Source organism: Anomaloglossus baeobatrachus, chromosome 7 (assembly GCF_048569485.1).
Source record: "Anomaloglossus baeobatrachus isolate aAnoBae1 chromosome 7, aAnoBae1.hap1, whole genome shotgun sequence".
Classification (NCBI taxonomy): domain Eukaryota; kingdom Metazoa; phylum Chordata; class Amphibia; order Anura; family Aromobatidae; genus Anomaloglossus; species Anomaloglossus baeobatrachus.
Window position 1 is genome coordinate 277,579,912 of NC_134359.1, and position 22,500 is coordinate 277,602,411.

General features: G+C 48.6%; 1 protein-coding gene across 1 annotated transcript in view; it reads right to left on the reverse strand.

Moving 5' to 3' along the window:
- Positions 1-5,215, reverse strand: part of XPO6 (exportin 6) — a 143,799-nt gene extending 138,584 nt beyond the window's left edge. Inside the window, 1 exon segment of the mRNA XM_075319780.1 lies at positions 5,169-5,215. Within this exon segment, the coding sequence (XP_075175895.1) occupies positions 5,169-5,215 (47 nt within the window).
- Positions 5,216-22,500: the final 17,285 nt, after the last annotated feature.

A 22,500-nucleotide genomic window follows, 5' to 3' on the forward strand; every position in this document is an offset into this window, starting at 1 on the left:
TATCTGTGTATTAGGAGGAGGATGGGGCAGTGTCCTGATATCTGTGTATTTGGAGGAGGACGGGGCCGTGTCCTGATATCTGTGTATTAGGAGGAGGACGGGGCCGTGTCCTGATATCTGTGTATTAGGAGGAGGACGGGCCGTGTCCTGATATCTGTGTATTAGGAGGACGGGGTCGTGTCCTGATATCTGTGTATTAGGAGGAGGACGGGGCCGTGTCCTGATATCTGTGTATTAGGAGGAGGATGGGGCAGTGTCCTGATATCTGTGTATTAGGAGGAGGATGGGGCAGTGTCCTGATATCTGTGTATTTGGAGGAGGACGGGGCCGTGTCCTGATATCTGTGTATTAGGAGGAGGACGGGGCCGTGTCCTGATGTCTGTGTATTAGGAGGAGGACGGGGCCGTGTCCTGATGGCTGTGTATTAGGAGGAGGACGGGGCCGTGTCCTGATATCTGTGTATTAGGAGGAGGACGGGCCGTGTCCTGATATCTGTGTATTAGGAGGACGGGGTCGTGTCCTGATATCTGTGTATTAGGAGGAGGACGGGGCCGTGTCCTGATATCTGTGTATTAGGAGGAGGACGGGGCCGTGTCCTGATATCTGTGTATTAGGAGGAGGACAGGGCCGTGTCCTGATATCTGTGTATTTGGAGGAGGACGGGGCCGTGTCCTGATATCTGTGTATTAGGAGGAGGATGGGGCAGTGTCCTGATATCTGTGTATTAGGAGGAGGATGGGGCAGTGTCCTGATATCTGTGTATTTGGAGGAGGACGGGGCCGTGTCCTGATATCTGTGTATTAGGAGGAGGACGGGGCCGTGTCCTGATATCTGTGTATTAGGAGGAGGACGGGCCGTGTCCTGATATCTGTGTATTAGGAGGACGGGGTCGTGTCCTGATATCTGTGTATTAGGAGGAGGACGGGGCCGTGTCCTGATATCTGTGTATTAGGAGGAGGACGGGCCGTGTCCTGATATCTGTGTATTAGGAGGAGGACGGGCCGTGTCCTGATATCTGTGTATTAGGAGGAGGACGGGGCCGTGTCCTGATATCTGTGTATTAGGAGGAGGACGGGCCGTGTCCTGATATCTGTGTATTAGGAGGACGGGGTCGTGTCCTGATATCTGTGTATTAGGAGGAGGACGGGGCCGTGTCCTGATATCTGTGTATTAGGAGGAGGACGGGCCGTGTCCTGATATCTGTGTATTAGGAGGACGGGGTCGTGTCCTGATATCTGTGTATTTGGAGGAGGACGGGGCCGTGTCCTGATATCTGTGTATTAGGAGGAGGACGGGGCCGTGTCCTGATGTCTGTGTATTAGGAGGAGGACGGGGCCGTGTCCTGATGGCTGTGTATTAGGAGGAGGACGGGGCCGTGTCCTGATATCTGTGTATTAGGAGGAGGACGGGCCGTGTCCTGATATCTGTGTATTAGGAGGACGGGGTCGTGTCCTGATATCTGTGTATTAGGAGGAGGACGGGGCCGTGTCCTGATATCTGTGTATTAGGAGGAGGACGGGCCGTGTCCTGATATCTGTGTATTAGGAGGACGGGGTCGTGTCCTGATATCTGTGTATTTGGAGGAGGACGGGGCCGTGTCCTGATATCTGTGTATTAGGAGGAGGATGGGGCAGTGTCCTGATATCTGTGTATTAGGAGGAGGATGGGGCAGTGTCCTGATATCTGTGTATTTGGAGGAGGACGGGGCCGTGTCCTGATATCTGTGTATTAGGAGGAGGATGGGGCAGTGTCCTGATATCTGTGTATTAGGAGGAGGACGGGGCCGTGTCCTGATGGCTGTGTATTAGGAGGAGGACGGCGCTGTGTATTAGGAGGAGGACGGCGCTGTGTATTAGGAGGAGGACGGCGCTGTGTATTAGGAGGAGGACGGCGCTGTGTATTAGGAGGAGGACGGCGCTGTGTATTAGGAGGAGGACGGCGCTGTGTATTAGGAGGAGGACGGCGCTGTGTATTAGGAGGAGGACGGCGCTGTGTATTAGGAGGAGGACGGCGCTGTGTCCTGATATCTGTGTATTTGGAGGAGGACGGGGCCGTGTCCTGATATGTGTATTTGGAGGAGGACGGGGCCGTGTCTTGATATCTGTGTATTAGGAGGAGGACGGCGCAGTGTCCTGATATCTGTGTATTTGGAGGAGGACGGGCCGTGTCCTGATATCTGTGTATTAGGAGGAGGACGGGGCCGTGTCCTGATATCTGTGTATTAGGAGGAGGACGGGGCCGTGTCTTGATATCTGTGTATTAGGAGGAGGACGGCGCTGTGTATTAGGAGGAGGACGGCGCAGTGTCCTGATATCTGTGTATTTGGAGGAGGACGGGGCCGTGTCTTGATATCTGTGTATTTGGAGGAGGACAGGGCCGTGTCCTGATATCTGTGTATTTGGAGGAGGACGGGGCCGTGTCTTGATATCTGTGTATTTGGAGGAGGACGGGGCCGTGTCCTGATATCTGTGTATTTGGAGGAGGACGGGGCCGTGTCCTGATATCTGTGTATTTGGAGGAGGACGGGGCCGTGTCTTGATATCTGTGTATTTGGAGGAGGACGGGGCCGTGTCTTGATATCTGTGTATTTGGAGGAGGACGGGGCCGTGTCCTGATATCTGTGTATTTGGAGGAGGACGGGGCCGTGTCTTGATATCTGTGTATTTGGAGGAGGACGGGGCCGTGTCTTGATATCTGTGTATTTGGAGGAGGACGGGGCCGTGTCTTGATATCTGTGTATTTGGAGGAGGACAGGGCCATGTCCTGATGGCTGTGTATTAGGAGGAGGACGGCGCTGTGTATTAGGAGGAGGACGGCGCTGTGTATTAGGAGGAGGACGGCGCTGTGTATTAGGAGGAGGACGGCGCTGTGTATTAGGAGGAGGACGGCGCTGTGTATTAGGAGGAGGACGGCGCTGTGTATTAGGAGGAGGACGGCGCTGTGTATTAGGAGGAGGACGGCGCTGTGTATTAGGAGGAGGACGGCGCTGTGTATTAGGAGGAGGACGGCGCTGTGTATTAGGAGGAGGACGGCGCTGTGTATTAGGAGGAGGACGGCGCTGTGTATTAGGAGGAGGACGGCGCTGTGTCCTGATGTTACAGGTTTGTTTTCTGACACCTGTGTATTAGGACCTGAGCTCTGGCCTTCGTCCTCTCTGTGTATAGTGAGTGCAGGGTCGGGGCTGATTTCGGTAGCTATGGGCAGGGTTTCGGCTATGCTTCAGATATGTGACATTCTTGCCGTGTCCCGGGGGGCTGTCATGTTACATCTTGCTGTTGCACCGCTCTCCCTTCATGATTTGCTCTCGCACAGAAGCCTCCTGAAAACAAATAATAGCGAGAATATCAATGTTTGTGTGTGATGTCTCCATCAGCTGTACTGTGTCCTACCCACTCATGAAATCCATATTACTGGGTCCTTACACTTCTATGTCTCCTCATTAGAAGGGATCCACTCGCTGCCGCTGTGCAAGATCTCACCCCAAGGAATAGCTCAGAGTAAACGTCTTCCTCTGACTTGTAGTAACCCGTCACATTAATGTCAGCTTCTCTCTGGGTATATGACAGGGGCCATGCTTCTCTTTGCAGACCCTTGGCATATATTGGATTCCATAGACTATGTTCCCACTTTCAGTGTTTCCGTTTTTGTCGCTGTAGATTTTTTAATTTACTCGTGTGTTTTGTTTTTTTCATTGTCTAGTTTTTTATGCTGCGGTTTTTTTTATCTCTGGGGTGTGATCCTTTAAGGCTAGTTTCACACTTGCGTTGGGTTGAATCCGCTGGGTCCGTTGCTGCGTCGTTTTGACGCATCCGTTATTTTTGTGTTGTCAACGGATCCGTTATTTCACAGGAATCCACTAGCTGATTCCTGTGAAATAGCGGAATGCGTCGGCTCCGTTTTTTTTTTTTCTCCCCATTTTTTTTCTTCATTCTGGGCATGCTCAGTAGAAATTAGCGGAATCCAGCGGCGGATTTCGTTGTAAAGCACTTTGCAACGGAATCCGCCACCATAGGGATCCATTATAACTATTGATGGATATAACGGAATCCGCCGATCGGCGTCATTTTAACTTAAGCAATTAACGTTACATGCTGCGTCCCTTCCGCTCGGCGGAAGCAACGCAGCGTCAACCGGCGGAAGCAACGCAGGTACGTTTGGCACAATCCGTCATCCATACAAGTCTATGGGAAACAGCGGAATCCGTTAACGGATTCCGCCGTTTTCCAAAACGGCGGATTACAACTGAAGGAAAACAACGCAAGTTGTATTTTTGAAACTTCCCGGTTTTGGCATTCTTAGATGTTGATCACATGCGTTTTTTGGAAAACGCACTAAAAACAATTTTGTGGGGTTTTTTTTACCTGCTGATTTTCTGCATCTAATGCAAGTCTATGGGGAAATTCTGCACAGAAAACTCAGCGTACTCGCAAGAGAAAGTGACACACTGCAGACTGGAAAACCGCAGCGTTAAAAAAAAAAAAAAAAAAATATGCGCTTTTTATAAATCCCATCCATTTCAACTGTAAAGCACTCAAAAACTCAATGTATGTACTTACCCCAAGGCTATGTGCACACGCTGAGTATTTGCAGAAATTTCTGCACCAAATCTGCATCTCTTGGCAGAAAGAAAAATGCATTTATTCATTTTTACTTGTTTTTTTTTTTTTTATTTATTTTTTTTTATTTTCAATGTGTTTTTCATGAATTCTAGGGTGGAAAATCGCTGAAAGACTTGACATGCTGCAGATTTATTTCTGCACCAAATCTTCAACGGGAAAAAAAGCAGCAAGTGCAGAAAATGTCAGGATTCTCTTGCACTTGCCTGCATAAGGATTTGCATTGAGTTTTGTGACAAAACTGCACTATAAAAACGCAACATGTGCACATAGCCTAAGGTTGCGTTCCCACGATCAGGGTTCACAGCGTTTTGGACGCTTCGTATTTTCGTGGAGCCAAATGCTGCATTGTACAGTACAAGCACAGTGGATGGGATTTCTAGAAATCCTGTGCCCACTCTGCTTGTTTTTGCCGCAGCGTAAACTGACCTGAGGTCGGGCTTCCCGAACCGCAGCATGTCAATTTATTGTTGCGGAGACGCAAGTGTTCTCCACAGGGAGAACAGAGAGAAAGTCCACAGCTTCCCGAACCCTGATCCTAGGCACACGCACTTGCGGTCTCCTGCGGAGAGCGCTCGCAGCCCCGTAGGAGAGGACATGCTGCGTCCAGGGCACAGCATGTCCGGGTCGTGGGCACATACCCTAAGACTCCTGAATGGCACGTTTGCCGACGCTCACTAATTAGAGACCTCGCAGGACAAGTCCCTGAGATGCCTCCCAAATTTCCTGCAAAGTAGTACTCCCCTACGTTTCCTGCAAGACCCACATTCAGGGGGCAGGACAGGTTGTAGAAGGGGCATCGTTTGAGAAAAGATGCAAAGAAACGTCTTGCATGTATGTCTGAAAAAGATTGCATACACGACTAAGGGCATGTGCCCACGATCAGGACCCGCTGCGTCCTGGACATGGTGGGTCCTGACCTCCTCTGTAGGAGACCGCAGCCGCCCGTGCCCATGGTCAGGGTTTGGGGGCGCTGCGGTCTCTCGCTTGTGTTCTTCCTATGGAGAACACTCACGGCTCCACAGCAATAATAAATTGGCATGCTGCGGCTCAGAAAGCCCCATCGCAGCTTAGTTTTCACTACGGGCCACATATACACAATGGGCAGGAGATTTCTAGAAATCTCATCCACTGTGCTTGTACTGTACAACGAAATGTTTTGGACGCAGTCAAAATGCAAACACTGATCGTGGGCACGAACCCTAACACTCCGCTTAAACGGAGACACCGAACCCCCATTCTCGCGATCAGTGGGGATCTCTCTGATTGACACCAGGCATGGTCAAAATGGAGACCCTATGGCCCTCGTTTGAATGAAACATTGGTCGAGCATACACTTTTGAACTGATAGAGATATCCGAGCGCTATTAGGTCCACCATGGTTTTTTGCCCTTATTTTCAGGCCATGCCCATTCTATACCCCTTCCCTGCCCCCTTATAGTAAGTCTGGACCACCATTCTTGTGAAGGAAACTATGAAGTGTCTGGGCGACTTGTCCTGCAAGGTCTTCATTTTTTCCTAGATAGTTGGTACAGGTGCCATTCAGGGGTGTAGGAAAGCTTGATTACCCCCCCCCCCTCCTTCCTGACTGAAAAGTAATAACTATCTTGTTCGTTGTCACCGAGCTTTGCCAGAACCATAAAACTAGGCCTTTGTACCATAGCAACACATCAGATAATAGGTGGTTGCTATGGGAAATGCTCCGTTACCAAGAGGCCTTAGGCCTAACTGGATTTTTATAGTAATCATTCGCCTTTCTATAGAATTATTGGATTTGGGGGGCGTCAGTCAGGAGATTGGGTGTGTAGGCCGGAGCGGCAGACATGAGCCGTCTCTGGTGGGACGGCAGAGTTACTTTGCAGACGGTATTGATCATTTTGTGACTCCTCAGTCCTTCATGGCCTATATATAGCCGTACGTATCCTTGTACACAGAGGAGGGGAGGGGGTCTGACCTCTAACTCTCCCATCATCCTCCCGAAAGCTTCCTGCTAATGGATTGGATTGCATTTTATTACATTAATGTCTACCACATACACGGCCTCCAGGCCCGGCTGTAGTACAGTGTGAATGATCTCATATCTACAGTATCGACACGAGATTGATCTTATACATGTGGCAGGTGATTATGGCTGACCGTCATAGAAAATTAAGAGGGAAGGGAGTGGATTTCTGAAAACCAGCGCAAATGAAACATGGAGCAATTGTTTCTACTGGCCAATGAGGCTGCAACTCTTATTTCAAAAATGGCCTCTCAAAAATGAAAGGTGGAATCTGATTGGTTCATTAGTCTTAGGTTTTGTAGTGGCGTTGTACTATACACACTATAGTAGGTGTTATGTTGGTATTCAAGTGCGTAACTATAGTGGTTGCAGTCACCATGGAACCTAAGGGGGTCCCAGAAGATCATTTTGGCCAATTAAAGACCAATGATGGTTGGGTCCCTTGTTAAAGATTTTGCATCGAGGCTCACAAGCTTTAAAGGGAACCTTTCACGTGGAAAAATGGTATTTACCTGCAGATATGGGGTTAATCTGCAGGGTAATAGCATTCTAAACCTGCCAGGCGCCTGCACATTAAAGCTTGCTGCCGGGAGGAAAAGAACTTTAATCCTCCCAGCAGTGTTCTGGTTTCAGTCATGGGGGTGGCGTCGGCACAAATTCAGTCACCGCTCTGTGTATGGAGAGCGACGCCTGTAACTACGCCGTCCCCCCACTGACGGACAGCTGCTCAGTGTGGGGGGCGGTTATATCCACCACTCTCCATACACAGAGCGGTGACTGAAACAACATTGGCGCCATCCCCATGACTGAAATTGAAACGCTGCTGAGAGGATTAAAGTTCTTTTCCTCCTGGCAGCGGGGTTTAATCTGCATGCGTCGGGCATGTTCAGATTGCTATTAACCTGCAAATTAACCCCATATCTGCAGGTTAATAGCATTTTTCCTACTTGACAGGTTCCCTTTTTATTAGGTATCCACATGATAGAGAAAGTAATAGAGGATAGGGGTCGGGTACTGTTGGAGGTTTTAGTCTCCCATATACCCCCTTTTAATCTGATATTTGATGTCCTGTTGTCAGATCATGTTGGGGGTGCAGTGTTGTGTGTGTGTTTGTGTGTGTATATCAGGGCTGTGGAGTCGGAGTCGTGGAGTCGGAGTCGGAGTCGGAGCTCATTTTGGTGGAGTCGGAGTCGGAGTCGGTATAAAATGCACCGACTCCGACTCCTAAAATATATAATAAATTGGGGACAGGAGTGCAATGCAGAATGTGCTGAATATTTTACTAAATAACAACATTTAGTATAATGCTTATATTTAAGTGAAAAATTTATTGTAGTACAATGTGAACATCAGACATTTAATTGTTTTTATGATACAATAATCAAGATATTTGGATAGAACATAAAATATTTATTGGAATACAACTTTAGAACACAAAAAAACTAATAAATTGTAAATATGTAATATATATAATATATATATATATATACAGTGTATATACACACACACAAGATATATATGTAATCTACTGTATATTACATAGTGTATTACATATTTACAATTTATTACAGTTTTTTGTGTTCTAAAGTTGTATTCCAATAAATATATTTTATGTTCTATCCAAATATCTTGATTATTGTATCATAAAAATTATTAAATGTCTGATGTTCACATACACATATTCATGTACTACAATAAATTTTTCACCTAACTATAAGCAATATATGTAGGAGTCGGAGTCGGAGTCGGAGTCGGAGTCGGAGTCGGAGTCGGAGTCGGAGTCGGAGTCGGAGTCGGAGTCGGAGTCGGAGTCGGAGTCGGAGCCGGAGCCGGAGTCGGAGCCGGAGTCGGAGCCGGAGTCGGAGTCGGTGCAAGAGAATTTGAGGAGTCGGAGTCGGAGTCGAAGGTTTGGCTTACCGACTCCACAGCCCTGGTGTATATAGTGAATATTGCTTCTTTCTCCACTTATGAGCCACTTCATCTCCTTCCCCTTCCTACTGAACTTATTATTCACTGTGATTTTTTTTTTTCTTAACAGTACAGATGGCCAGCTCCCTAAGGGACAAGATTAAAGCTGCCTATTGCAGTCTATGCAGGTGGGTGACAACGAGACAAGAAGTAGAGAGAGGTCGGGAGGGGGGGTGGGATTCGAGGAGATACATTATCTGTAATTTTGTAGTTTAACATAATCATAATGTATTGTATTATATGATTATTGATTATCTGTTTTTGTTATTAAAAACTAATAAAAAGAAGGTAAAAAAAAAAAGTAGAGAGAGACACAGACAGATCATGCTGGATCTTTACAGTACGACTTTGTGCACACAGTACGTTTTTATCGGGTTTTTTATGCATTTTTAGTGCAATTTGTCACAAAACTGCATGCAAATCCTTATGCCAGCAAAGTCAATGATAATCCTTAAGTTTTGTGCACCTGTTGCTTTTTTTTCCTTGCAGATTTGGCGCAGAAATAAATTTGCAGCATGTCAATTCTTTCAGTGTTTTTGTACCTTTTTTCTATCCCATAATGGATGAAAAACACATTGGAAACAACCTATGCAAAAAAAAAAGAAAATGTGCGTTTTTCCTGCCAAGGGATGCAGAAATTTCTGCAACCAAATACTCAATATGTGCACTTAGCCTAAAGGTGTGCTCACACGAGCGTATGACCCGCACGATTATCGGATCGCTCACTCGGCGCGGCCGCACACTCTTCGGACAGGAGCATGTCAGCTGCATAGAAATACATGCAGCTGACATGCTCCTGTCCAAAAAGGTGATGCGGTCCGATAATCGTGTGGGTCATACACTCGTGTGAGTGCACCCTAAATCTCCAAGTCATCAAGATCTGCGATTTTCTCACAGGTGTTGAGGAAGGGGCCGTGGTTGAGTCAGACACTCCCGATCCATGAAGAGGTTCACGCCTCTTGCTATATCAGAGTCTGACGAGTGGCGGGTGTCTTGCCACAAATCTCACTCCAGTCCCTGACTGTAGTAAGACTTCTGGAATAAAGAATTAATGTCTTATCTCCACCATTTCCGCCTATGTTGGTGTAGCTGGGAGAAACTCATGAAAACACCAAAAATCAGAAAATTTGTGTGCAACTAGTAATAGCATCAAGAGCAATTGTACACCAGCTTTCTTGTGCGATTGCTTTGAGGAGTCGGGGCCTCAGTGTTTTATTTCATTCCAATGCTGGATACACAGCTATACTGCTCAATACTGCTGTATAATGTCCTCCATGCTGCTGGATTCACAGCTACACTGCTCAGTACTGCTGTATAATGTCTTCCATGCTGCTGGATTCACAGCTACACTGCTCAGTACTGCTGTTAAATGTCCTCCATTCTGCTGGATTCACAGCTACACTGCTCAGTACTGCTGTATAATATCCTCCATACTGCTGAATACACAGCTACACTGCTCAGTACTGCTGTATAATGTCACCCATGCTGCTGGATTCACAGCTACACTGCTCAGTACTGCTGTATAATGTCCTCCATGCTGCTGGATTCACAGCTACACTGCTCAGTACTGCTGTTAAATGTCCTCCATTCTGCTGGATTCACAGCTACACTGCTCAGTACTGCTGTATAATGTCCTCCATGCTGCTGGATTCACAGCTACACTGCTCAGTACTGCTGTATAATGTCCTCCATACTGCTGGATTCACAGCTACACTGCTCAGTACTGTTGTATAATTGTTGTCCATGCTGCTGGTTTCACAGCTACACTGCTCAGTACTGCTGTATAATGTCCTCCATGCTGCTGGATTCACAGCTACACTGCTCAGTAGTGCTGTGCAATGTCCTCCATGCAGCTGGATTCACAGCTACACTGCTCAGTACTGCTGTATAATGTCCTCCATGCAGCTACTGCAGAACATGCTATATAAAGAAAGGAGAGCAGGAATCCCTCATATCTGTGTGTGCTGTTTATTAGGGACATCATGCCAGCTAGTCTCTACCCACTAGCTCAGAGATAACTGAAATTTAGAAAAAAGAGCCTGCAAAGGAGCAACTGGTGAAAAATGCGGGATGCAAGTAATATCATGGCTAGAGATTGGTTTATTGCTACACACATAACAGCCTATTCTGAAGAGTAATTTTAAGCAAACCATACACTATAAATTGGAATTTCCAGGGTGAACTGACAGAAGTGGATCCAGATACACACATTGGGAAATGGAGCTAATAACTGCCTTGTATGTTGTCTGTAGAGTCAGATGCTGTCACTAGTATTTTCAGTTTAGCCTATTTGTTATTTGGGAGCCTCCACTTACAAAAGAATTAAGAAAGGTTAAGTATTGCTAAGACAAGGGATGCAAAGCAGTGCCATGTAGCAGTTTTCTGCACAAAGGAGAACATGCCTACACCACCAAAGGAATAACCCTGCCCCCTCTCGTCCAATCAGCAGCTGCTCTGGCTATAGCACCGCCCATGAGGAATCTCCTGTGGCTCCTCTGAGGCCTATGAAGATGGCAACCTTAGCCATCATCCTGTCATGGGTGTGTCACGCTTGACATAGAGTCCTGTGATATCCGGCTGTAGAAGGTCGCAGCATTTCGCTACAGAAGCTGCTCCCTTTATTTCCCTTTTTCCCTTTCTCTCTAGGACCCTGTGGATTTCCTCACCTGTCAGCTGTTAATCATCAGCACCTCCATTTGTGTCTTTAAATACTCTCATTCCCATTTGCTTTGTTTGCGCTGGTGATAGGTTTAAAAAACCCTTTACAGATTTTGAATACAAGCAGACTGGAGAAACCTTGCTGTTGTCGCTGGTCCTCTCCCTGAGTCATCTAGAGATACGTTGTACATTTACTTTCCCCTGTGTGTGTTCCTTGTGTGTTCTTTAAAGCTTAGTGGGGTTGACTAGCGCTCATCGCATCCATTCCCTACCTAGGGCCCAATTCAGGGTCAGCCAGGGCCAGGTATCCTGCTCGGCGTATAGGTGCGGAACCTATCTAGGGTGATCAGGGTCAGTCAGAGTCAAGTATCTTGCTCGGCGTATAGGTGCGGAACCTATCTAGGGTGGTGAGAAAGCCGGAGGTCAGCGGAAGGTTTGGTCAGGGGTCACCCTCTCCCCCTTCCCTTGGTACTTCCCCATACCTAGCATGACACATACTCCTTCTTCAGTGGTGGCAGGAACCTGCTTAAGGACCCTCGATGTCAACATTCGTGTCCAGTGTCTTTATTTCTGACGTGAACCCCACTTTCTTTGTCGCTCCATTGGGAGACCCAGACAATTGGGTGTATAGCTTCTGCCTCCGGAGGCCACACAAAGTATTACACTGAAAAAGTGTAACCCCTCCCCTCTGCCTATACACCCTCCCGTGGATCACGGGCTCCTCAGTTTTATGCTTTGTGTGGAAGGAGGCACACATCCACTCATGCTTTCCCATTTTAGTCAGCAGCAGCTGCTGATTTTATCGGTTGGAAGAAAAGAGGGCCCCCACAGGGCCCCCGGCATGCTCCCTTCTCACCCCACTACGTCGGCGGTGCTGTTAAGGTTGAGGTACCCATTGCGGGTACAGAGGCTGGAGCCACATGCCGTTTTCCTTCACCATCCCTTCGAGGCTCTGGGAGAAGTGGGATCCTGACCGGTCATCCATTTACTGGGACCGGGCTCCCTCCGCAGCCCCTGTGGGAATCTGCCGGACAGGAGTCTATGTATCCTCAGGGACAGGGCCCTGCATCTAAAGGTACTCTGTGTCCCCATGGGGACTGTGCATGGAGCGCTTGTTTCACAGACGCTGCAGCAGCTGCTGGTTTGTGAAGACCGGGACTTCCGCGCCGACCGAGCCTGTTTGTCGGCCGCGGTATTAAATTTAGTCCCCGGCTTCATTGCGGCCTAGTACCATAACTCCCGCCCCCGGGCCTGCCAGTCAGGGGTAAGGGTGGGACGGTCGACCTGACGTCGGCAGTGAGGGCTGGAGCAGACTTTAGGTTTCCTCCCCCCCCCCTCACTGATCACTGTGGGCCCCAGATTCCCGCACTTTACTAGTCGCCGCCCACGGCTCCCTCCTCCCCTGAGAGCTCCGGCAGCCATTTTTACACACATTCTGCCGGTGGAGGATTTTCAGGAACGAGCTCTGCAGCTCTGGGAGACCTAAGGCAGGGAATCTGGTGGACACACACTCCGCTTTGGGCAGTCGGTAAGCCACACCGGTCACCCGGTGCTGGTCCCCCTAGGGTGCCGGAGTATATATATATATATTCGTATATATTTTCTCTGTTCGGCCGGGTTGTTTACTTTTGGCTATATACCCTCAGTGATCACTCTCCTAGGAGACAACAGCATGTCGTCCACAAGGAGCAAGGACGCTAAGGCAAAGGGTTTTTTTGCAACCTGTACCTCTTGTGGGGCTATGTTACCTGCGGGTTCCACCTACCCTCACTGTGAGCAATGCTCGACCCCTGTTGCACTTGCTCAGCCGGAGCCTCGGTCACTAGTGGGCCCCTCGGCTCAGGCAGACCCTCCTGCTTCCACTGTCCAGGCGGCAGGGACAGAGTTTGCAGTTTTTGCTGAGAAACTCTCTGAGTCGCTTTCACAATCCATGGCTCAGTCTATGGACAAATGGTCTGCCAAGCTACTAGAAGCCTTGCAGTCCAGACCGGTCCTTACACAGGCCCCGGGCACTGTTGGATCATCGCCTCCAGGCCCCTCTCGGTCTGCGCCGCAGCGTGCTCCCGGGGTGGCCCCTAGGTCTCACGTGGAGGACTCCTGCAAGGACCACAGTCCCAGACCGGCTAAGCGGGCTCGCTGGGAATCTTCCCCGACTTCCTCACGCTGCTCGGGGTCTCAGCTTGAGGACTCTCTGGAGGACGAGGCGGACGTCGCAGCTCAGGGCTCTGACCCTGACGTCGCCCTTAACCTTGATACACCTGAAGGGGACGCCTTAGTAAATGATCTTATCTCGTCCATCAACCAGGTGCTAGATCTTTCTCCCCCAACTCCACCTATAGAGGAGTCGGCTTCACAGCAGGAGAAACACCAGTTTAGGTTTCCCAAACGTACACGGAGTGCGTTTTTCGATCACTCTAACTTCAGAGATGCTGTCCAGAAGCACAGAGCATTTCCGGACAAGCGCTTTACTAAGCGCCTTAATGACACACGTTACCCCTTCCCCTCTGACGTAGTTAAGGGTTGGGCTCAATGTCCCAAGGTGGATCCTCCAGTCTCTAGATTGGCGGCTAGATCTGTAGTATCAGTTGCAGATGGCTCATCGCTCAAGGATGCCACTGACAGGCAGATAGAGCTCCTGGTGAAATCCATCTATGAAGCCACAGGCGCGTCTTTTGCCCCGGCCTTTGCAGCCGTGTGGGCACTCCAAGCTATCTCAGCTTGTCTGTCTGAGATTAATGCGGTCACACGTACCTCTGCTCCGCAAGTTGCGTCCTTGACTTCTCAGGCGTCGGCTTTTTCGTCCTACGCCATGAACGCCGTCCTGGACTCTGCTAGCCGTACAGCGGTAGCATCCGCTAATTCGGTGGCAGTCCGCAGGGCCATGTGGCTACGCGAATGGAAGGCAGACTCTGCTTCCAAGAAGTTCTTAACCGGTTTGCCGTTTTCTGGCGACCGATTGTTTGGCGAACGATTGGATGAAATTATTAAGGAATCCAAGGGAAAGGACTCGTCCTTACCCCAGTCCAAACCGAAGAGACCTCAGCAACGGAAAATACAACCGAGGTTTCGGTCCTTTCGGCCCTCAGCCAAGTCCCAATCCTCCTCGTCCAACAGGCCAGAGAAAGGCCAGAGGAACTCCTATGCGTGGCGGTCTAAGTCACGCCCCCAAAAAACCGCCGGAGGCACTGCCTCCAAGGCGGCCTCCTCATGACTTTCGGCCTCCCCGAACCGCATCCTCGGTCGGTGGCAGGCTCTTCCGCTTTTGCGACGCCTGGTGGCCACATGTCCAAGACCGATGGGTGAGAGACATTCTGTCTCACGGTTACAGGATAGAGTTCAGCTCTCGTCCTCCGACTCGTTTCTTCAGAACATCTCCGCCCCCATCTCGGGCCGGCGCACTTTTTCAGGCTGTGGGCGTTCTGAAGACAGAAGGAGTGGTGATTCCCGTTCCCCCTCAGGAACATGGTCACGGCTTCTACTCCAACTTGTTCGTGGTGCCAAAGAAGGACGGATCATTCCGTCCCGTTCTGGACCTCAAACTGCTCAACAGGCATGTGAGCACCAGAAGGTTTCGGATGGAATCTCTCCGCTCGGTCATCGCTTCGATGTCACAAGGAGACTTCCTAGCATCAATCGACATCAAGGATGCTTATCTCCATGTGCCGATCGCACCCGAACATCAACGCTTCCTGCGTTTCGCCATCGGGGACGAACACCTTCAGTTCGTGGCACTGCCTTTCGGCCTGGCGACAGCCCCACGGGTCTTCACCAAGGTCATGGCATCCGTTGTGGCGGTCCTACACTCTCAGGGCCACTCGGTGATCCCTTACTTAGACGATCTCCTAGTCAGGGCACCCTCCCGGGTGGCGTGTCAACACAGCCTGACCGTCGCTCTGGCGACTCTCCAGCAGTTCGGGTGGCTCATCAACTTCCCAAAGTCCAAGTTGACACCGACCCAATCACTGACTTACCTCGGGATGGAGTTTCATACTCACTCAGCGGTAGTCAAGCTACCGCTGGACATACAGCTTTTGCTGCAGACAGGGGTGCAATCTCTTCTTCGGGGTCAGTCACACCCCTTGAGGCGCCTCATGCACTTCCTGGGGAAGATGGTAGCAGCAATGGAGGCAGTGCCCTTCGCGCAGTTCCATCTGTGCCCACTCCAATGGGACATTCTCCGCAAATGGGACAGGAGGGCGACGTCCCTCGACAGGAACGTCTCTCTTTCCCTTGCAGCCAAAACCTCTCTTCAGTGGTGGCTTCTTCCCACTTCTCTATCGCAGGGAAAATCCTTCCTGCCCCCATCCTGGGCTGTGGTCACGACGGACGCGAGCCTGTCAGGGTGGGGAGCGGTTTTTCTCCACCACAGGGCTCAGGGAACCTGGACTCCGATAGAGTCTTCTCTTCAGATCAATGTTCTGGAGATAAGGGCAGTGTATCTAGCCCTAAAGGCGTTCCATCGGTGGCTGGAGGGCAGGCAGATCCGCATACAGTCGGACAACGCCACGGCGGTTGCGTACATCAACCACCAGGGAGGCACGCGCAGCCGTCAAGCCTTCCAGGAAGTCCGGCGGATTCTGCTGTGGGCGGAAGCCACAGCCTCCACCATCTCCGCAGTTCACATCCCGGGCGTAGAAAACTGGGAAGCAGATTTTCTCAGTCGTCAGGGCATGGACGCAGGGGAATGGTCTCTTCACCCGGACGTGTTTCGAGAGATCTGTCGCCGCTGGGGAACGCCGGACGTCGATCTCATGGCGTCACGACACAACAACAAGGTCCCGGCCTTCATGGCACGGTCTCAAGATCACAGAGCTCTGGCGGCGGACGCGTTAGTTCAGGATTGGTCGCAGTTTCGACTCCCTTATGTGTTTCCTCCTCTGGTGATGTTGCCCAGAGTGTTACGCAAGATCAGATCCGACTGTCGTCGCGCCATTCTCGTCGCTCCAGATTGGCCGAGGCGGTCGTGGTACCCGGATCTGTGGCATCTCACGGTGGGTCAGCCGTGGGCGCTTCCAGACCGCCCAGACCTGCTGTCACAAGGGCCGTTTTTCCATCTGAATTCTGCGGCCCTCAACCTGACTGTGTGGCCATTGAGTCCTGGCTCCTAGCGTCGTCGGGTTTATCTCAATTACCTCACTCAGAAGAGTGTCGGAGTTTGCAGCGCTGTCCTGCAAATCCCCTTTCCTGGTTTTTCACCAGGATAAGGTGGTTCTGCGTCCTGTCCCGGAGTTTCTCCCTAAAGTGGTATCTCCTTTTCATCTCAATCAGGATATCTCCTTACCGTCCTTTTGCCCTCATCCAGTTCACCAGTGTGAAAAGGATTTGCATTCATTAGATCTAGTGAGAGCACTCCGGCTCTACGTGTCTCGCACGGCGCCCCTGCGCCGTTCAGATGTGCTCTTTGTCCTGGTCGCTGGCCAGCGTAAGGGTTCGCAGGCTTCCAAGTCAACTTTGGCTCGGTGGATCAAGGAACCGATTCTTGAAGCCTACCGTTCTTTGGGGCTTCCTCTTCCTTCGGGCCTGAAAGCCCATTCTACCAGAGCCGTGGGTGCGTCCTGGGCATTGCGACACCGGGCTACGGCTCAGCAGGTGTGTCAGGCAGCTACGTGGTCTAGTCTGCACACCTGCACAAAACACTATCAAGTGCATACCTATGCTTCGGCAGATGCCAGTCTAGTTAGGCGAGTCCTTCAGGCGGCGGTTGCCCACCTGTAGGAAGGGGTCGTTTTCGGCTCTCTTTTATTGAGGTATTCTTTTACCCACCCAGGGACTGCTTTTGGACATCCCAATTGTCTGGGTCTCCCAATGGAGCGACAAAGAAGAAGGGAATTTTGTTTACTTACCGTAAATTCCTTTTCTTCTAGCTCCTATTGGGAGACCCAGCACCCGCCCCTGTTCCCTTCGGGCTGGTTGTTCTTTTGTGTACACATGTTGTTCATGTTGAATTGTTCTTTTGGTTCATGGTTTTCAGTTCTCCGAACATCCTTCGGATTGAATTTACCTTAGACCAATTTATAAGTTTTCTCCTTCCTGCTTTTGCACCAAAACTGAGGAGCCCGTGATCCACGGGAGGGTGTATAGCAGAGGGGAGGGGTTACACTTTTTCAGTGTAATACTTTGTGTGGCCTCCGGAGGCAGAAGCTATACACCCAATTGTCTGGGTCTCCCAATAGGAGCTAGAAGAAAAGGAATTTACGGTAAGTAAACAAAATTCCCTTCTTTTTACTCCAAAATTTGTGCATAATGCAACTCCAAACATTTTGGAAAACAGATTATGCTTTCTATAGCAAGCAAGGGCTAAGAAAACCTGGCTAAGAATACATTAATACAAAATGAGACAGTTAATTTTTTTTTTACTTACATGCATGTATTTGGGGGGAAAATTGGATTCCATATAAAAGCATTTTGCATCATTTGGCTTTTACAGGCTCTTTGTTTCCTGCACAGTCAACTTTGATGTGGTCATAAATCAGTTCAGAAAAATGCATATACATTACAAACCCCCATCAGAAAGAGCTCACTGACAGATTCTCAGTTAGATCATTCTGCAGCCAGCAATATACAGTGCAGCATGGAGGCTCTAGAAGGCAAATTGCTATATTTTTCATGGGAGTAAAAAAACCCCCAAAGATCCTTAAAGGTGGGTGTGCCGCCTCTGCAGCAGTTGAACTGCTCGTATCCGTGTTCGCTGTGGCTCGAGGGTCTCCGGACCCAGGGGCTTGCGGCCACTTCGAAATGTAAAGGGGGGGAATATTTACAATGGAGAGTTCGTGACGCCACCCGTGGTTCTCGGTGAGGGGAGTACCGTCGCTGCCGATGGGAGTACCCAGGGGAGATGGAGTGGGGCAGCTAGATAACGTTCCCTCCATGGGTAGGGGAGGCCCCAGGACTCTAGAGGATAGGTGAGAGGATGGCGTGGTGCGGGCTGTGTGGGCAAGAAGGACTCGGGGGGGGGGGGGGGGGGGGGGAGCAGCGTACTCACTCAGGTGGTGTAGACGTTGGTGCAACCATTAAGCAGACTCTGACCAGTAAACCAAGTCTATGGGTGCCGCTGCTGCTCTGGGGAGCCCGTCCGGGAATCCGTCCCCGCTGGTATTGCTAGTGGTCCGGGGCCTGCCTCCATGCACATGTAGATAGATGTTTCTAAGTGAACCTTCGGCCTGAAGCTGTCGGGGTCACGCTCCCTATATTTAAATAGGGAAGCTGTGCTCTCGATGGCTGACACTTGGGATTTCTGTAGGCCGCATAAGCTGGAAATCCCTATCCCCCTCATTGTGTTGGTGCCTTCGATCTCTGAGCTCTTGGGGAAAGTTCATAGAGAGACTATCCTCCATAGGTGAATTATCAGGTTTTGTGAAGCTACTCCCTGATCTAGGGTCCTATACCCCGCCGTGCTCGGTACCGGTCCGGTTACTGGACTTTCCGATGCCGACCGTTCTCCAAACTAAGTCTGGGAACCCTTCTCCAATACCCTGCGACCGGGTCTCCGACTCCTCCGGTCCCAGACCACCGTCTGCGACCTAGCCAAAAGTGACCAGGGAGCTACAACTCCCTCAGCTCCTCACTCTCTGAGGGCTACTTCTCAACTGACTATGTCCCTCCCACCAGTCTGCCTGACCCCTAGGCGGGTGGCCCTTTTCTAGCTAGACCACCCACTGGTGTGCCTGACAGGGTGTGGTGTGAGGTGTGGCTAGGATTTGAGTGCTGAAGGAGCAATACCAGAGTTAGGATCCCAGAACCATGGAGGGTGAGTTCTGCACCATAAGAGACAGGGGTGCAGTTCCCTGTGACACCCTGATAGAGTCAGGGGCGTCACATGGGCACCCCCTGTAAATTAGAGGTTGCGTCCTTCTACGCGTTGCGGTAACTTTTTAGGAACTTGAGTCCGTATTTAAAAGGCAACAAGTGATAAACAGGTACAAGCTGATTAATCAGACTACATTAAGGCAATGAGCACTAAATGAGTATGAATTGATTTTACCATCCTGGAAAATAAAAACGCAAAGATAAACTGATTAATAATTCACATTATCAATGGAAAGTGCATAATCCTAGTAACCCCTGAGGTGCCAGGAGCCTGGAAAACACCAGTACTTTTAACCCTTCACCTCCTGCGGCGTAACCTGAAGCTTGTGGGACTCACTATAAATCTCCAGCAGGACCCCCAGCTATCACTGGTCTTCTTATAACAACCTTTTGGGCCCCCATAGGATTTGGGTGCAGCTGCAACCCTTGCACCCAATATAGGTATGTTCACCCCTTATTGAGCTCTGACTAAAACTAAACCTTTTTGATGGGCTCTTAAAAGGGCTGATTTAGCAAAGCCATATGATAATCCATCCGTCCCTCTGTGGTGTGAATGGAGTTTTGTGTGTCTTCTCTGTTAGGGTTTAGTCTTTTCCTTTTAGAGCCCTGCGGAGATCTTTTCCTTCCAGCTGCTAAACATGACCCCTCACCGTGTGTGTGTGTGCTATGTGTATATATATATACTTGGCAGACCCAGATCACATGAGATATATATATATATATACACACACACACACACATTTCTCCTTGGTATGCTGCTGGTGATAGAGTTAAGTTTCTATACGGTCCTGATTGTAAGCAGTCAGCTTGTAATCATCTGGAAAAACGTTGTGTGCGTTTGTTCCTCTCCCTAAACCATTTTGGAGATAGGTTGTTTGTTTGCTTTCCCTGTATGTTCTTTAGGACTTGGTTGGATTGACTAGCGCTCATCCCAGCCCTTGTTTACCTAGAGCTCAGTCCAGGGTCAGCCAGGGCCTAGGTATCCTGCTCAAACACTATTTGCCCGAAGGGTAACAAGAGCTACCCTAACTAAAGACCTAATCACATAAAAAATAAACTTTATTAAATTATATAATTGGACAAGGATTAAAAATGGCAGGTGGGAGGCCAATTCCGTATTAGATGAGTGCGGCTGCGGACCGACACTACTCTGGATAATTCCTAACGTGATATGGCTGGCTATCACCTACACTGCCTGTTAAAACTACCTAACAGCTAATAGCCTCCCTGACATGTTTCGCCATGACTGGCTTCATCAGTCTTCATAGCTGAGGCTATAGTGTGGAGGTTGCCTGAGCTATAGCTTGTTTGTTTAAACGTAATAAGAATATCTGTGTATGTAAATAATCAAAATATAGATGTAGTTGCATCATTATCTGTCTGTCTATGTAGCAATCGCATAGACCCATAATATGATTCTAAGCTGTATAGTCATGAAGGGGTTACCAAGGATAAGTGGACAGATGTACAAACAGTGAAAGTTTTATAATAATGAGCAAAAGTCTTATCAGTAGCTTTCACACAGAAAGAATGTTTTAACGAACAAAGATGTCTTTCATAACATGCTGGGAGAAATTGGGGAGTAAAATCCTCCCTAAGTTCTGTGTTCTGGCTTCAAGGTTATTGATGCATACTGTATAATTGGATCTATCGAATACACAAGTTCCAGTTGGTGATGCTGTCTCAAAAAGAGAACGTGTCTGTGTGGTCATTGTCTGATTCATTATTATCGGCACTGATATATAGCTAATACGGCACCGTCTCTGAATACCCTGAATGAAGATACCATTTGCTATCTTTACCCAAAATTCCTCCCTTGACAATAGAACTAGTGTTAACAGGCAGTGTAGGTGATAGCTAGCTATATTACGTTAGGAATTATCCAGAGTAGTGTCGGTCCGCGGCCGCACTTATCTAATACGGAATTGGCCTCCCACCTGCCATTTTTAATCCTTGTCCAATTATATAATTTAATAAAGTTTATTTGATTAGGTCTTTAGTTAGGGTACCTCTTGTTGCCCTTCGGGCAAATAAAGTGTTTGTTTAATTTACCCCTACGCTGACCCGGTGTGACAATCAGAGATTAGTGTTTGTGTTGTTGGGTATCCTGCTCGGTGCATAGGTTCTGCACCTATCTAGGGACATCAGGAAAGCCAGGGGCCAGCAGAAAGTTTTATCAGGGGTCACCATCTCCTCTAGATGCAGGGTTTCCATATTCCCTCCTCTCCCTTTTCGCCAGTCGCTCAGTATTTCACCTTACCTGGCTTAACAAAATTTGATTGTGCAAGGTGTAATACCTTATTTGCCCAGTGATGTCACTGCAGGACATTGAACAGTTGCAACAAGGTTCCTCCCACAGATCACAGCCGACCGCTGCAGTCAATCATTTACATATTACTAGAAAAATCAGTTTATAATCTCATTTTTAGGATAGGACCAATATGGTATTAAAAGGTCTTTAGTGAATTAAAAATGTACCACCCAAAAAAAGACATTTTGTGGAGGAAAAAAAAATCTGGGTCAAAAGTATTCTTTGTAATGTTATCTCTGGTGGTAACCACTTCCTGACATTAACCCTTTTTATTTTTTTCACAGAACATGTACACATCCCGACTGCTGCTGTAGTATCAGAGACATGTATAAAAAGCCATGAGACCGCTGCAAACTATCTATCTATCCCTCTAGCTATCTATCCCTCTAGCTATCTATCTCTCTAGCTATCTATCCCTCTAGCTATCTATCCCTCTAGCTATCTATCCCTCTAGCTATCTATCCCTCTAGCTATCTATCCCTCTAGCTATCTATCCCTCTAGCTATCTATCCCTCTAGCTATCTATCCCTCTAGCTATCTATCCCTCTAGCTATCTATCCCTCTAGCTATCTATCCCTCTAGCTATCTATCCCTCTATCTATCCCTCTATCTATCTATCCCTCTATCTATCTATCCCTCTATCTATCTATCCCTCTATCTATCTATCCCTCTATCTATCTATCCCTCTATCTATCTATCCCTCTATCTATCTATCCCTCTATCTATCTATCTATCTATCTATCTATCCCTCTATCTATCTATCTATCTATCTATCCCTCCCTCTATCCATCCCTCTATCCATCCAGCTATCTATCCCTCTAGCTATCTATCCCTCTAGGGGAAAAAAGTATTTAGTCAGCCAGCAATTGTGCAAATTCTCCCTCTTAAAAAGATGAGGTCAGCCTGTAATTATTGACATCATAGGTGACCACAACTATGAGAGACAAAATGAGAAAACAAATCCAGAAAATCACCACGTCTGATTTAGTAAGATTTTTTTTTTTTTTTTTGCAAATCATGGTGGAAAATAAGTATTTAGTCACCTAAAAACATTCAAGATTTCTGGCTCTCACAGACCTGTAACTTCTTCTTTAAGAGGCTCCTCTTTCCTCCACTCATTACCTGTAGTAATGGCTCGT